General features: G+C 39.9%; 1 protein-coding gene across 3 annotated transcripts in view; it reads left to right on the forward strand.

Annotated features, from left to right (window-relative positions):
* The window catches only part of LOC124610662 (dosage compensation regulator), a 184,718-nt gene that overhangs the window by 88,615 nt on the left and 80,421 nt on the right, over positions 1-15,682 (forward strand). For all 3 annotated transcript variants that reach the window (XM_047140176.1, XM_047140175.1, XM_047140177.1), the window contains 2 exons: positions 4,541-4,770; positions 13,488-13,649. In XM_047140176.1, coding sequence (XP_046996132.1) covers positions 4,541-4,770; positions 13,488-13,649 — 392 coding nt within the window. The remainder of the gene's footprint in view (positions 1-4,540; positions 4,771-13,487; positions 13,650-15,682) is intronic.

Here is a 15,682-nt window from a genome sequence, read left to right on the forward strand (position 1 = left end):
CATGTCTCCACAGTATCCTTTCTTTCAGGAGTGCTAGTTCTACAAGGTTCGCAGGAGAGCTTCTGTAAAGTTTGGAAGGTAGGAGACGAGATACTGCAGAAGTAAAGCTGTGAGGACCGGATGTGAGTCGTGCTTCAGTAGCTCATAGAGGAAGATCAGTAGATGAATTCAGTAAGCAGATTCAGAAGATAGTGGGTTGCAGTAGTTTTTTGGAGTTGAACTGCTCCCACAACTATCAGACTCAATGATATTCGTTATCATACTACACTAATTATTTTGATAGATCACCTGTGAACAACAAGGTCTTTTGGGAGTGTATAAAACATTATCTCATGGCACTTTTTTTTTTATTTAGTGTATCTATCTTACAGCAAGGATTGACTGGACACTCCCCACTCTGTAGTTTGGTAACTTGGTTCTTTTTTGATGTCATACAGCTTTCAAAATCTTCCTCTTTGTCTTATTTTGACTGTTCATTGGAGGTGATTTCTTTGCAGTACTTGCCATAGTTATTTTCCTCATTCTTATCATTTTTTATCTCTCGCATTCTCAGAAATACTCTTCATTCATCACTCTGTCAGTCCATTTCATTTTAAACATTTTCCTCCACAACCACATTTCAGAATTACCCAAGTATTTCTCCTCTTTCTGTCAGTGTATGGTTCACTGTTGTATAATACTAGACAAAATATTCACAGAATGTTTTTCTTATTTCTGTTGGAATTCCTTTTGCTGTAAACAGATCTCTCACACCCTCAAAAGCTCCTTTATCCATATATAGAGGGTGTACAAAATACGGAAACACCAAAACCGCAACACAACACATGACCATGCCTGTTACAGTGTAGGAAACCCGCTAGCATTCAAAACAGCTTCCAGTCATCTTGGAATGGATAAATACAGGCACTGTATGGTTCTCAAGAAAATCTTACACCATTCTTCCTGAAAAACAGTGGTAAGTTCAGGTAACAATGATGGAGGTGGATAGTGATCGCACATCTTTTTCTCCAAAGTAAACCACAAAGGCTCAATAACATTGAGATCTGGTGACTGAAGGCTGCGGTAGAAGCAACAATGTACACTCGTTCTCACAAAGTCAGTATGGTACGATGTGAGCTGTATGAACAGAGGCCATATTGCCTTGGAAGACTAGAGTCACAATTAAAGAACAAACATCGTACCATGGTATAGACCTGATCAGCCAGAATGGTCACATAATTGATGGCAGTAATGCAACCTTGCAGTGCAACAATGAGGCCCATAGAATACTGTGATATGGCTACACAAATCATCACCGAACGCCCACAATGCTTCACTCTTGGGACATAAACTCAGCCAGAAGTTGGAAACAGTGTGGAACAAAACTCATCCAACCAAATATGACTTCCTTCCATTACTCCACAGTCCAGGTTTTATGGCTTAGGTACCACATTTTCCCATTATAGGCATTTTCATCACTGGTGAGTTGTTTTGGGATTACAGCTCGTCCTGCATTTCCCTGCTTATGGAGGTTCCTGCATGTTGTTTTGGTGCTGACAAGGTTCCATAGTGCAGTATTCAATACTGCAGTGACTCTTGCAGCTTCCATCCCCTTATTTTTCATTACAATCCTCTTCAATGTCCAACCCTCATGCTCACTCATAAGAGACTTCCGTCTGTGTTGTGGCTTAGTAGATGTTTTTCTGCTTTCCGTGCATGTAGTTTAATTCTTTGATTTAGTGCCTCTTGAAACACCAAACACTTGGGCTACCTTGGTTACAGAAGCACCCCCAATATTGGCTCTGACAATTAGCCCATATTCAAATTCAATTAGCACTAACATAATGCACTCACAAAGACACAGAACACTATTCCAATAATGAATGACACTTGCAACGTCTTTAGGGCATTGCACAGGTGTCGTTTGTGTTGTGAACAGTGAATCGGAAGGCTTGGCTTGCATCTGTATATAAAGTTCAGTCACAGGAGTAAAAGGGAACATACTACAGCCTGTTTGAAATCACTGTTTTATTGAGAATTGCAGTTACATGGAGATATGCACGAGTCCACACATGACAACATTCTTGGCTGATCTGGGCTTTTTCTCCAGTTGTCCTGAAAATCCAGTTAGCAGACGAATTAAGCATGGCTGACAGTCAGACATTTGTTGGAAGACTGGAGTGAAAGAGATGTATTCATGGAACAAATTTCCACTATTCAGTTCTTGAGTGTGCTTAAAGCTATATATTATTCATTAACCCAGACCCAGAGAAACACAGCCAGCCTTCTCAGTCTGAGAAAGGCTAAGGACAGAGTATTGAGATGTGTAGAAATTCAGTGAAAATAATTATGTGACAGCTAATGGATAGTTTGGAATCCATGTTGTGGTTCAATTTACTGTCCCTCTAAATGCAGTGATATTGCTGTTGATGTGTAGGGCCATGTGTCATTGGGAATGTGAGTTGCTGAAAGTATGGGACTGAAGGCTGAAGATGATGTGAAGCTAACAGCCCAGCAATGACAAGCCTTCTTTCAGGCCCCCTCTGGTGAGATTAAATGTCTTATCTCAATAGGTACTGTACCTTGAAGTCTGTCTCCCAACAAAAGGATCCACCAATGTACGAAGTTTGTATAACACTTTGGTATGCTAAACTTTGGTTGAATACAATTGGGGATCAAAAGTATCTGGGCACGTGGCTGAAAATAACTTAAAAGTTCATGGTGCCCTCCATTGGTAATGCTGGAATTCAGCATAGTGTTGGCCCACCCTTATCCTTGATGACAGCTTCCACCCTCGCAGGCATACATTCAATCAGGTGCTGGAAGGTTTCTTGGGGAATGGCAGCCCATTCTTCACAGAATGCTGCACTGAGGAGAGGTTTCGATGTCGGTCGGTGAGGCCTGGCTCGAAGTCGGTGTTCCGAAACATCCCAAAGGTGTTCTATAGGATTCAGGCCAGGACTCTGTGCAGGCCAGTCCATTACAGGGATGTTATTGTCGTGTAACCCCTCCGCCATAGGCCGTGCATTATGAACAGGTGCTCGATCATGTTGAAAGATGCAGTCGCCATCCCCGAATTGCTCTTCAACTGTAGGAGGTAAAAAGGTGCTTAAAACATCAATGTAGGCCTGTTCTGTGATAGTGCCATGCAAAACAATAAGGGGTGCAAGCCCCCTCCATGAAAAACAAGACCACACCGTAACACCACTGCCTACAAATTTTTCTGTTGGTCCTACATACACTGGCAGATGATGTTCACTGAGCATTCATCATACCCACACCCTGCCATCAGATCGCCACCTTGAATACCGTGATTCGTCACTCCACACAATATTTTTCCACAGTTCAATTGTCCAATGTTCACACTCCTTACACAGAGTGAGGTGTCGTTTGGCATTTACTGGCATGACGTGTGGCTTAAGAGCAGCCAGTCGACCATGAAATCCATGTTTTCTCACCTCCTGCCTAAATTGCAGTGGATCCCGATGCAGTTTCGAATTCCTGTGTGATGGTCTGGATAGATGTTAGCCTATTACACATTATAACCGTCTTCAACTGTCGGCGGTCTGTCAGCCAACAGATGAGGTCGTCCTGTATGCTTTTGTGCTGTACATGTCCCTTCACTTTTCCACTTCACTATCACATCAGAAGCAGTGGACCTGGGGATGTTTAGGGAGTGTGGAAATCTCGTGTACAGACGTATGACACAAGTGACACCCTATCACGTGACCCCGTTCGAAGTTCGTGAGTTCCGTGGAGCGCCTCATTCTCGTCTTTCACGATGTCTAATGACTACTGAGGTCGCTGATGTGGAATACCTGGCATTAGGTGACAGCACAATGCACCTTATATGAAAAACGTATGATTTTGGGGGTGCCCGGATATGGTGTAGAAGAATCCTAGGCTGTCACACTTACATGGTGTATAAGAATCCTAGGCTGTCACACTTACAGGAGCTGCATGAACAGAAATACAATTTTTCTTTATACATCATGATGTGGCCTCACACCAAGAAGGATGTCAGGAAATGCCAATTGGTGGCCAGTCCATAGTTACTTAGGGACTAGTTATTTCAGATGGCAGCACAGTTATGACAAGTATGTTATAAATAGAAAGTAATACAAATATAACGGCATGTAGGGTTTTCTCTCTTAATATCATTTTTAATAAAGGAAGAAGAAATACATTTATAATAACAACAACGGAGAATTCATGTAGAACATATTACACGTGTGAAGATAGATTGATCCTTCTCACCAAATAGAAAAAGTTCTGTGTGGTGGATGGACAGCAATGTTTGTTTTGTTATTGGGCAAAAAGTTGTCTTGAATCAAATTAATTTATTGTCATTTGTACAAACCGGGTGTCTCTGCAGCAGTTCTTCAATTGCGTGACTGCTGATCTATCCTCACACACATTACAGTCATTAACAATTGTGTATACTCATTATAATTCTATTAAATTTTTTAGTCAACATCTTTATTATGAAATAAGTCAAAATAACATCAAGTTGTTGTGCAAGAATGTAAAAAGGGTTTTAATAAACTGATGTGTATTTTAGCTGTTACAGGAAGAGAGACAGGATCAAACAAACAGTCGGCTTCCAAAAGCTGTGCCTTGTCTATTGTGCGGCAGCTATTCCATTTGGGTGTGATCGAAGCATTCAGTGGGACACTTAAAAGAAATAAAGAAACAGAACAATTACCACCATATGAAGTTAATATCAGTCCTGAGCTGGAATCTCAGATCTTTGATGTTCTTGATGGATTAAATATAAAACCAGTTAATTTAGTAAGTACGCATTATTTATTCGGTGACCAATTAATTACTACACAGAAAACTGTGAACTAGTATGAGCAGCATTAAAGCATTATCTTAGTCAAGATAGATACAAGTTGTCAGTAGTAAAAGCTTATACACTTATTAGCTCCACAGATGAAGAAATTGAAAGAAAGTATGACAAGATAGAAATAAAGTAGTCTGCCATGGTGGTGTACAGCATGTACTATGAGCAGGGATAAGTGACACAGAGGAGAAACTTGTAAAAGAAATTAAAGCTGGGGGAGAAGAAATGAGTCATTATACAGCAAATAACTGCTTTTATATCTATTTTTATTTATGCTGTATGCATTTGGTTGAATTGGTGAAATGCATATTTAAATCTTCAGTTAGAAAATCATTAACAACATCTGACTACAGTTCAATGTTCAGCTGCTTTCATATTCTCCTGCCCCAGTCTTCAGTGTTTATAATCGTGGCACAAACCCTTTTTCTTTGTATGTTGTGCAAAACCAGCACAGAAACTGTTACTGAAAAGGTGTAAGGTTCCAGAATGAAATTTTGACTCTGCAGTGTAATTAAAGCCATGAGGACGGGGCATGAGTCGTGCTTGGGTAGCTCAGTTGGTAGAGCACTTGCCCACGAATGGCAAAGGTCCCGAGTTCGAGTCTCGCACACTCCGCTACAGAGTGAAAATTTCGTTCTGGAAACAACCCCTAGGCTGTGGCTGAGCCATGTCTCCGCAACATCCTTTCTTCCAGGAGTGCTAGTTCTGCAAGGTATGCAGGAGAGCTTCTGCGAAGTTTGGAAGGTAGGAGACGAGGTACTGGCGGAATTAAAGCTATGAGGACGGCGTGAGTCGTGCTTGGGTAGCTTAGTTGGTAGAGCATTTGCCCGTGAAAGGCAAAGGTCTCGAGTTCAAGTCTCGGTCCGACACACAGTTTTAGTCTGCCAGGAAGTTTCAGGTGTAAGGTTTTCCAATTGCATTCCATCCTGTCAGACAGTAAAGGATTTGGAAAATTAGTTGAATAGAATATAATGTGTCTCGAAAAGAGATTATAAAATGAAGATCTTCTTTCTTATTCTTTTACCTGAATTTAAACCCATGTCTTCACATGATTCGCTTGTTATTCTTGGTTTTTCCTTTTTAGTGGCCTGTTGTCCCTTCTATCAGAACAAAGTGAGATAGTGCATGCATTGCTTAAGAACCTGCACTTACATTCAGGAGACTAAGGGTTCAGATCCATTTCTGCACATACAGTTGTAGGTTTTTTGCAGTTTCCATTAATTGTTCTAAGAACATTTTTTTTATTTTACAACTTCAATAGATTCTATTCCTTTCTTGTCTAATAAACGATTAGGATGAATACATAACTGGGCACTATTGCATAAGCAACTAACCTGTGCTCAGACAACCAAAATTACTATAACTTATCTCAGAAAAAGATATTTGTGTATCCTGCATAGAATGTGGGTGCAACTTTTTTATTTGTGAACCAAATTTAATCAATTTGGTGTCATTGAAAAGATAAAATGGTCAACTATGATATAGTGTGATTAATATAATGGAAGGAAACATTCCACGTGGGAAAAATTATATATAAAAACAAAGATGAGGTGACTTACCGAACAAAAGCGCTGGCAGGTCGATAGACACACAAACAAACACAAACATACACACAAAATTCAAGCTTTCGCAACAGACTGTTGCCTCATCAGGAAAGAGGGAAGGAGAGGGGAAGACGAAAGGAAGTGGGTTTTAAGGGAGAGGGTAAGGAGTCATTCCAATCCCGGGAGCGGAAAGACTTACCTTAGGGGGAAAAAAGGACAGGTATACACTCGCACACACGCACATATCCATCCACACATACAGACACAAGCAGACATATGTGTCTGCTTGTGTCTGTATGTGTGGATGGATATGTGCGTGTGTGCGAGTGTATACCTGTCCTTTTTTCCCCCTAAGGTAAGTCTTTCCGGTCCCGGGATTGGAATGACTCCTTACCCTCTCCCTTAAAACCCACTTCCTTTCGTCTTCCCCTCTCCTTCCCTCTTTCCTGATGAGGCAACAGTCTGTTGCGAAAGCTTGAATTTTGTGTGTATGTTTGTGTTTGTTTGTGTGTCTATCGACCTGCCAGCGCTTTTGTTCGGTAAGTCACCTCATCTTTGTTTTTATATATAATATAGTGTGATTAAATTTTTTCCAAGGAATTTTTCACCAAAATCAAGTTTCACCCTCTTAATTTGTGTGTCACTTAATCCATATTATCATATTATTCAACATTAAAAAATGAGAAATTTAGTAGAATTTTTGTTAAAGAAAAACTCCACAAATACTTAATGTTAGCACCAACATTAGCATCAACTGCATAGAATATAGAAGAATCCTATATTTTTTAATCCTACTGAATATATGATAAAGAAGTTGCGGGAACTACTAAAAAATAAGATGATGGTATTTTGTCAAAAAGAAACTATAAAATGCGGAGCAGAATAGGTAAGGCTGCAGAAACAAATATCCAGACTGTTATTAGTGTGATGATAATATAAGTTGAATTTCTGTTAATAAAACAGACATCTATCTGTCCCTTCAGAAAATTGCAAAAGAGTGTATGAGACAAAAAGATTAAAGTTTCCTTCTGATAAAATTGGTTTATGAAAGTTTTGTGAGCCTCGCCCAGAAGAATGTCACAGTAAGCAGTCACAGATTGCATAGCATATGTGTATGCATTTTTTGCTAAAATGTAAAACTGATTTTGCACGCTGTATATGGAAAAGGATCATATACTGACTCTTTACAGAAATTTGTTTGCAATCTGGAAAATGAGGATCATATGCTGCACCTCTGTTCTGACAAGGGAACCTCCCCATCGCACACCCCTCAGATTTAGTTATGAGTTGGCACAGTGGATAGGCCTTCAAAAACTGAACACAGATCAATCAAGAAAACGGGAAGAAGTTGTGTGGAACTATGAAAAAAATAAGCAAAATATACAAACTGAGTAGTCCATGTAAAACATAGGCAACATCTAGGAGAGGGTGAGCTCAGGAGCGCCGTGGTCCCGTGGTTAGCGTGAGCAGCTGCGGAACGGGAGGTCGTTGGTTCGAGTCTTCCCTCCAGTGAAAAATTTTATTTTTTATTTTCAGACAATTATCAAAGTTCAGGCACTCACGTAACTTCGCTCTCCAAAATTTCAGGACATGTTCAGATTTGCTTGGACATATGCAGGGTTTGACGGTCTACACACGGAAAAATTTGAAAACGTTAAAAACATATGTTTTGACAGAGCACAGGGAAAACTGTGCGACTGTGAAACTGTTGCATTCATTTGTTGCAGTTTATGTGACAAACTCTTATGTTTTCATCACTTTTTGTGAGTGATTATCATGTCCACAAGAAAACCTAAATCGGGCAAGGTAGAAGAATCTTTTTACCCATTCGCCAAGTGTACAAGTTAGGTGGGTCGACAACATATTCCTGTCATGTGACACACATGCCGTCACCAGTGTCGTTTAGAATATATCAGACGTGTTTTCCTGTGGAGGAATCGGTTGACCTATGACCTTGCGATCAAATGTTTTCGGTTCCCATTGGAGAGGCACGTCCTTTCGTCTACTAACCGCACGGTTTTGCGGTGCGGTCGCAAAAGACAGACACTAAACTTATTACAGTGAACAGAGACGTCAATGAATGAACGGACAGATCATAACTTTGTGAAAATAAAGTAGGTAAACTTTTCACTCGAGGGAAGACTTGAGCCGAGGTCACCTCGTTCCGCAGCTGCTCACGTTAACCACGGGACCACGGCACTCCTGAACTTCCACTCTCCTTGATGTTGCCTATGTTTTGCACGGACTACTCAGTTTGTATATTTTGCTTATTTTTTTCATAGTTCCACACAACTTCTTCCTGTTTTCTCGATTGATCTGTGTTCAGTTTTTCAAGGCCTATCCACTGTGCCAACTCATAACTAAATCTGAGGGGGGTGCGATGGGGAGGTTCCCTTGTGAGTGCCGCAAATAATGTGAAATGCTTCAGTTTTTACTGGAGCTGAAATCCTTCCAAGATTTTGAAAATGTTACTGTCAAGCATTGGACCTTCATTACGCATAAAGAATAAATGTTCATTGCCGCTATCTGCAATAACCAATTCTGCTGTTGGAAATTTCTTGAGATGCAGAGATCAAATCCCTGAGACCAAGTGGACTTTTATTAGTTTGTGGTTATTTCCTGGTGATGGGTGCTGGATTCCATCTGAAAGTATTATAATGACCTTGCCTGATCGTAGCACAAGCACTAATCATTTATATACTTTCGGATCAGATTCTGTATTCTCCATTGATAACTTCTTTAAAACAATGAACACTTCTTAGGATGTTACCGGTATATTTTATGTGAACTGAAAGTAATTTCTTGTACACTAGCTAAGAGTCACAAAATGAAATGAATATTCTTTTATGTTCTTTGTTTGAAATTACTAAACAGAACAAACCACTTTCTCATATTTCTATGTTGAAAATGGCAGTAGGCATTATGTGAAACAGAAATTAAGATGGTGAAACTCGGCAAAAAAATTCCTGAAATTTGAAAAAAAAGGGGGGGGGGGAGTGCAGAAAGAAATTTTAGAAACCAACCCACCTTTGCTACCAACGCCAGTTCATGAAGACAAATTCAGGAAAAAATACTTTTAACTTTCATTACTTCTTACACCAATTTTTCAAAAACATCTGTGGCGTGAGGGCAACAAGATTTCCTTATATGCAATGATTTTATATGGAATGAGCTGGAATGGAGCATGGCTCCCATTGTGGTGCCACATTACAATTCATTCTCCTCTTTCTTAATAAGTCCCCATGTGCACATCTCTGTTGCTCACTGAAGAAACCTCGGTTATTTAATATTTCTTGCATTTCCTCGGTTATTTAATATTTCTTGCATTTAAATGTTTTACAACCACAAATCAAAACTGCTTACACTAATAATGTAAGCTTTCTTTTTCAACCACATCATAAACTTAGCTTTGAAAATAGTGTTCAGTTATCCAAAAGTACTGCATGCTATAGTTACTCTTCCAGTTAACTCTGTAACTGCCCCTGTAGGGGCTGAGTTGAAATGACATAAAAGTAGATGCTCATCAATTTATCTATGAATACCTTGTTAACTTGTACATATTTTATTTTTGTGTGTTAGCTATAAATTACTTTAATGTTACTGTAATTGATTTTCAGATATGCTTTCAAAACTATTTTATTGAGTTATGGATATATTGTTGAAAGTTTTTCTGCAGTAGATGTAAACAGTAAAATGTTACCAGCAAAACAAAGGTAGTTCAGGCATATTCCATTAAGATGAATTCCTTCTTTTTTTCCAGCTAAAAGGTCTGCAAAATTCATTTACAACTGCTGCAAATAGTTTTCATGGTGGAACCCCTTAGTCTGACTGCTCTTTCAGTTCTAAATTTCACATAATTTTTTCATTTATCAGTGCAGAACAATACAATATAATCTTAAAACTATGATCTAATATTAATGATGAAGAGAATTCACACTTTGTGAGTCAGATGTTCAGCAGTCAGAATGACATGGTCATTCACTGAAAACGATTCTTCCACATCATAGGCTTCCCTTTGATTACTCCAAACCAACTAGTGTTCACAGCCCTGCCTTGCCCCACATTCACAAAGTTCATTACTGATACCCCATTACTTCAAAGTTAATTTTACACTTTATCACTGCTATTGTCAGTCTGTCGAGGCTCTTTCGAGTCCCTTATTACAGATGACAGCTGGTTGGTTGCTTCCTTTTTGCTGTCTGTAATCCTTCACAAGACATTGTCTCCACATCTCAGTTTGATGGAGTTCTGCTATAGTTGGAATTAGTGCTGTTGTAAGAAGGAAGCTTTTTCTGGGTTTCAGGCATGATAGGAAAGCAAGAGTGCCGCTGTGAATCTGTTTCTTGCTACTTCCTTTTGATCTCTAATGCTATGTGACATCATACGTCTTGAAGTGCTACCACCAATTGAAAGATATTATTTAGGGGACTTTGTCTTAGGCACTCTGCGACTATGTAGCCTTTCTCATAGAGAGCCATAACAACTTGACTAGAATGTGCAGAGTTCCTCCAGACAGGAGCGACATACTCATTCTTATTGTTTAATGAAACTCTTGCCATCTGTTTAATAGCTGCCTCGTTCTGTTCAGTATTTTATTTTACTTTGCTCTCTGTATATGTACATCATTTTTGGCTGTTTGCACCAATGCAGGGTATTTATAAATTACTTATACAAAAGTAACCATTAATTGTGGAAAAGGTAAATAACTTGCAGAAATGTTTGGTACAGCACTGAATGTAGCATATCTTCAAGTTTTATTTACAAATATTGTATGTGGCTACATTTTGTAACACAATAAATATCCAGTCTGTGATCAGTTTCCTTCCATATCCCAAGAAGCAAGTTTTGATGTATGATAACTGCTTGTGTTACCCATTGTCACAGCCTATCGATATTTTCCGGAAGTTGAGGAACAAACACACTGTCTTTAATGTAACCCCCTACACAGAAGTCAATTGGGTTTAAACCAGGTGATTATGGTTGCCAGGATATTATTCCACCATGTCCAGTCAAAGTTGGCACATCCCTGTGGAGATACATGACAACTTGATGATGACGTCATTAATAACAGTGTCTTTGAGCTGGTGGCTTGTATGTAGTCCTGAATCGTCTATAAACTGTAGTAGTGGATTTGGATTCATGAAACTATAAACAACACTGAGCACCTCTGCATCATACCTATTTCTCAATTAAAGGCTTCTATTGTGTAACTAATGTAGAAACACACTGTGCTTCTGTTCAGTAGTAAACCTTTTGTTGTGTGTCTCTCTCTAGATATTGAACTTGTTGTTGAATATAATCTAGTACACCTCCCAACATTTAAATTCTTTTCTGCACTTCTGATTTCCCAACTGATGAGTTTGATCTTTTGCACTTTAAAAATGATTTGGGATCATCTAATTTTGTACAGTTTCTGTATTATTTGAAAATATATATTAAAACAAAGGGGGGAAAAAAGGACAGGTATACACTCGCACTCACGCACATATCCATCCCGGCATGTTTGCGGAGGGAATGTAAATAAAACTTAAAGGGGTCGTTGTGGGGGTGACATGGTATTAGAAGGTGGAAAGTGTAACATGAGGTGAAATGAAAATGAAAATAAAAATATATGGGGAGAGATAAAGGTGAACCGGAAAGTAACTGGAGATCTGGAATGAAAAAAGGCGAAAAGGTGTTGGTTACAGCTGGGCTATGTTGGACTTGGGTTGATAGACAATGATGTGCATAAAGGTTAGGTGGTTGTGTTGCCGCCAAAACACGTTAAAGGACGGAGAAATTCGGGAAAATTTCGAAAAAACTGCGTGTAGTATATTAAAAGGAGTGGTATTGTGGTGGCAGATTATGAAAATGAGGCTAACAATTGTCTGACGAAGAAATAATGACGTTAAAACCTGTGGGAAGCGGCTAAAAATTATAAGTGATGTGGGAAAAACGGAAATGGAAATAAAGCGAAAGTTATTAGAACTGGCCGAAATGGTTGTTTAAAAGGTGAAAGGAGTTGTTTGTGAACTAGAAACGGTGGATATTATAGCGGTGGTAGTGCTGAAAGCGGCAAAAAAAATTTTTTTGGTTATGGTTTGGAAGTGGGTTACGTATTATTTAGTATATATAGGCGGGATAAAATAGTATAGCAGATTACGGTAAAAAGGAGAAGGTGAATACAAAGTGAAACTACTGGCAAAAACAGAAAGAGGAAAATAAGACGACAGAAAAGATTTCGAAATGCAACAGTGACAATAACAAACGTAATTGTTGGATTCAAATTAATGATATCAATATAATAGAGGGAAACATTCCACATGGGAAAAATTATATATAAAAACAAAGATGAGGTGACTTACCGAACGAAAGCGCTGGCAGGTCGATAGACACACAAACAAACACAAACATACACACAAAATTCAAGCTTTCGCAACAAACTGTTGCCTCATCAGGAAAGAGGGAAGGAGAGGGGAAGACGAAAGGAAGTGGGTTTTAAGGGAGAGGGTAAGGAGTCATTCCAATCCCGGGAGCGGAAAGACTTACCTTAGGGGGAAAAAAGGACAGGTATACACTCGCACTCACGCACAATGGATGGATATGTGCGTGAGTGCGAGTGTATACCTGTCCTTTTTTCCCCCTAAGGTAAGTCTTTCCGCTCCCGGGATTGGAATGACTCCTTACCCTCTCCCTTAAAACCCACTTCCTTTCGTCTTCCCCTCTCCTTCCCTCTTTCCTGATGAGGCAACAGTTTGTTGCGAAAGCTTGAATTTTGTGTGTATGTTTGTGTTTGTTTGTGTGTCTATCGACCTGCCAGCGCTTTCGTTCGGTAAGTCACCTCATCTTTGTTTTTATATATAATTTTTCCCACGTGGAATGTTTCCCTCTATTATAAAAATATATATTAAGTTACATTTGTAGTTCTATTATATCTTTACGAAGTTCATGTGCGTAACATATGACCTCAGTTATTTCTGGTGTGATATATAAGTTTCCCACTGAAATATCGTTCTCACTTAAGTATGCACAGTAGAAATAAGCACCAAGTGCCAGCTTCAGTTACAACTAGAAATAGAATAATACTATATTTCATAACTTTCTAGGTCTGAATTTAATAAATCTGTAATAACTTACAGCCTGCAAGTTCAGAAAATCCTGTGTCCTTGGTTACTGATCATGTTCTTGAAGAATTCATTACTGCAAAACCTCAGTCTGCTGGTGTAGTGCCTTGGTCTCCGCCACAACCAAATTGGAATGCCTGGACCAGCTGTAATATTGATGAAGGACCCTTAGCAACTGTAAGTAGTGTTGTTAAACTGTTACTTTAAGCAAAATAGAAATAATGAATTCTGTTCTGACTAAAGAACTATTTTGATGTACATTTACAAGCATTTACTCGTGCATACCAAGGTTTTCATTCATCTGCATTATAAATTCCTTATAGTCACGACACGAGATGGTGCACAATCAATCTGCGCGATCACATAGCAGATTGTGTCTCACAAATGAGACTGTTGATCCAGTTTGGCTTGGAAATCAGTATGTGCTATTTATAAGGTGTCAGTAAAACACTGGAAAGAAGAGAAAGAAAAGGATGACATTGAGTAAAGTAATGCATTAGAGAATAGAAACAAAGGAAAACTGAGAGTTTATGGAATGGAGGAAAAAGTGTTAGACAAAATCAAACCTCGTACAATAACTAAATTTATCACACCCTCTGAAACTCACTCCCACCAACATCTAAAGAGACCTGAAACCCAGTCATGAACCTGTCCTCCAAATGCCTCAGTCCCACAGAAGGGTCAGCTCTTTTCAAAGGTCATACCTTTTGCCCCACTCCCAAATTCAAATATGCTTAGAGACTCTGTCTCTCCTTCTCCCTGCAGTGGAAACACTTTTTTACCACCAACTGTCAATTGGATTCAACCCAAAGCCAATATTGAACCCTGCCTGACTCGGTTCACTCCTCCATCCAACTGTAATCCACCCTTTGTGTGCACAAATCACTCCCTGTTAACATTCCAAAATTTCTTAACTTCAAACCTTGCCTCACCATCATTCACCAAACATCTGAAGAAAGAAGTACACTCCACCACTTACATACTGATCCCAACCTTGTAATCCTACCTGCCAACAAAGGCTCCACCGTTGTGGTTATGAACAACAGGGAGTACATGGCAGTGGGACTCCGCCAGCTGTGAGATATGTCCACCTACAAATCCTGCTACAGTGACCTTAAAGCCCATTAACCCTACCACTCAGAACACCCCATTGTGGCTGGCTACAGTGATCCCACTGAGAGAATCCCTCCTCTCATGGATCAACACCTTCAGCCTATTGCCCATAACTTATCCTCCTGCATAAGAGACTCCAACTATTTCCTCCACAGATTCTTCACAGTTCTGTTCCTTTACCACCTGGCACCATGCTGGTCACTATAAAAGCAGTCTCCCTCTACACTATCATCCATAATGCCCATGGCCTTTGTGCTGTTGAACACTAACTTTCACAGTACCAACTGACTCCAAGCCTACAACCTCCTTCCTGCTCACCATAATGAGCTATATCCTAACCCACCGTTATTTCACCTTTGAAGGCATCACCCAAAAACAAATCTATGGTTCCGTAATGGGCACCAGCATGGCACCAACTTATGCTATCCTCTTCATGGCTTATCTACAGGAATCCTTCCTAACTACACCAAATCCCAAACCCCTCGCCTGGTTCACATTCACTGATGACACCTTTGTGATCTTGACCAAAGGTGAGAACACCCTATACACTTTCCACCAGAACCTCAACACCTACTACTCCATTCACTTCACCTGGTCCTCAACCCAACATGCCAGCTTCTCATTGTTAACCCCCACCTCAAGGATGACTACATCAATACCTCTAACCACATCAAACCTACTAACCTCCAATACCACCTCCACTTCAACAGCTGCCATCCATTCCAAAGTCCTTACATACATTTTAGCCATCCGAAGTTGTCACATCCGTAAAGATGAGCAGTCCCTGCCCAAATATGTCGGTGGGTCTCACTGAGGCCTTCACAGACTGAAATTACCCTCCCAACCCTGTCCAGAAACAATCTCCCATGCACTACCACCTACCACCTCCCACATTCACACTGTAAGTAACAAAGGGCATTCCCCTCGTGACTCAGTACGACCCAGGACTGGAGCAACTGAAACACTTTGTGCCAGAATTTCGACTACCTCTTGTCGTGCCTTGAAATGAGTAATATCCTGCTCACTATCCTCCCCATCCCACCCTCAGTGGTATTCTGTCGTCCACTGGATGCATGCAGTATGCTTATCCATCTCTA

This window comes from Schistocerca americana, chromosome 1 (assembly GCF_021461395.2).
Source record: "Schistocerca americana isolate TAMUIC-IGC-003095 chromosome 1, iqSchAmer2.1, whole genome shotgun sequence".
NCBI classification, from domain to species: Eukaryota; Metazoa; Arthropoda; class Insecta; order Orthoptera; family Acrididae; genus Schistocerca; species Schistocerca americana.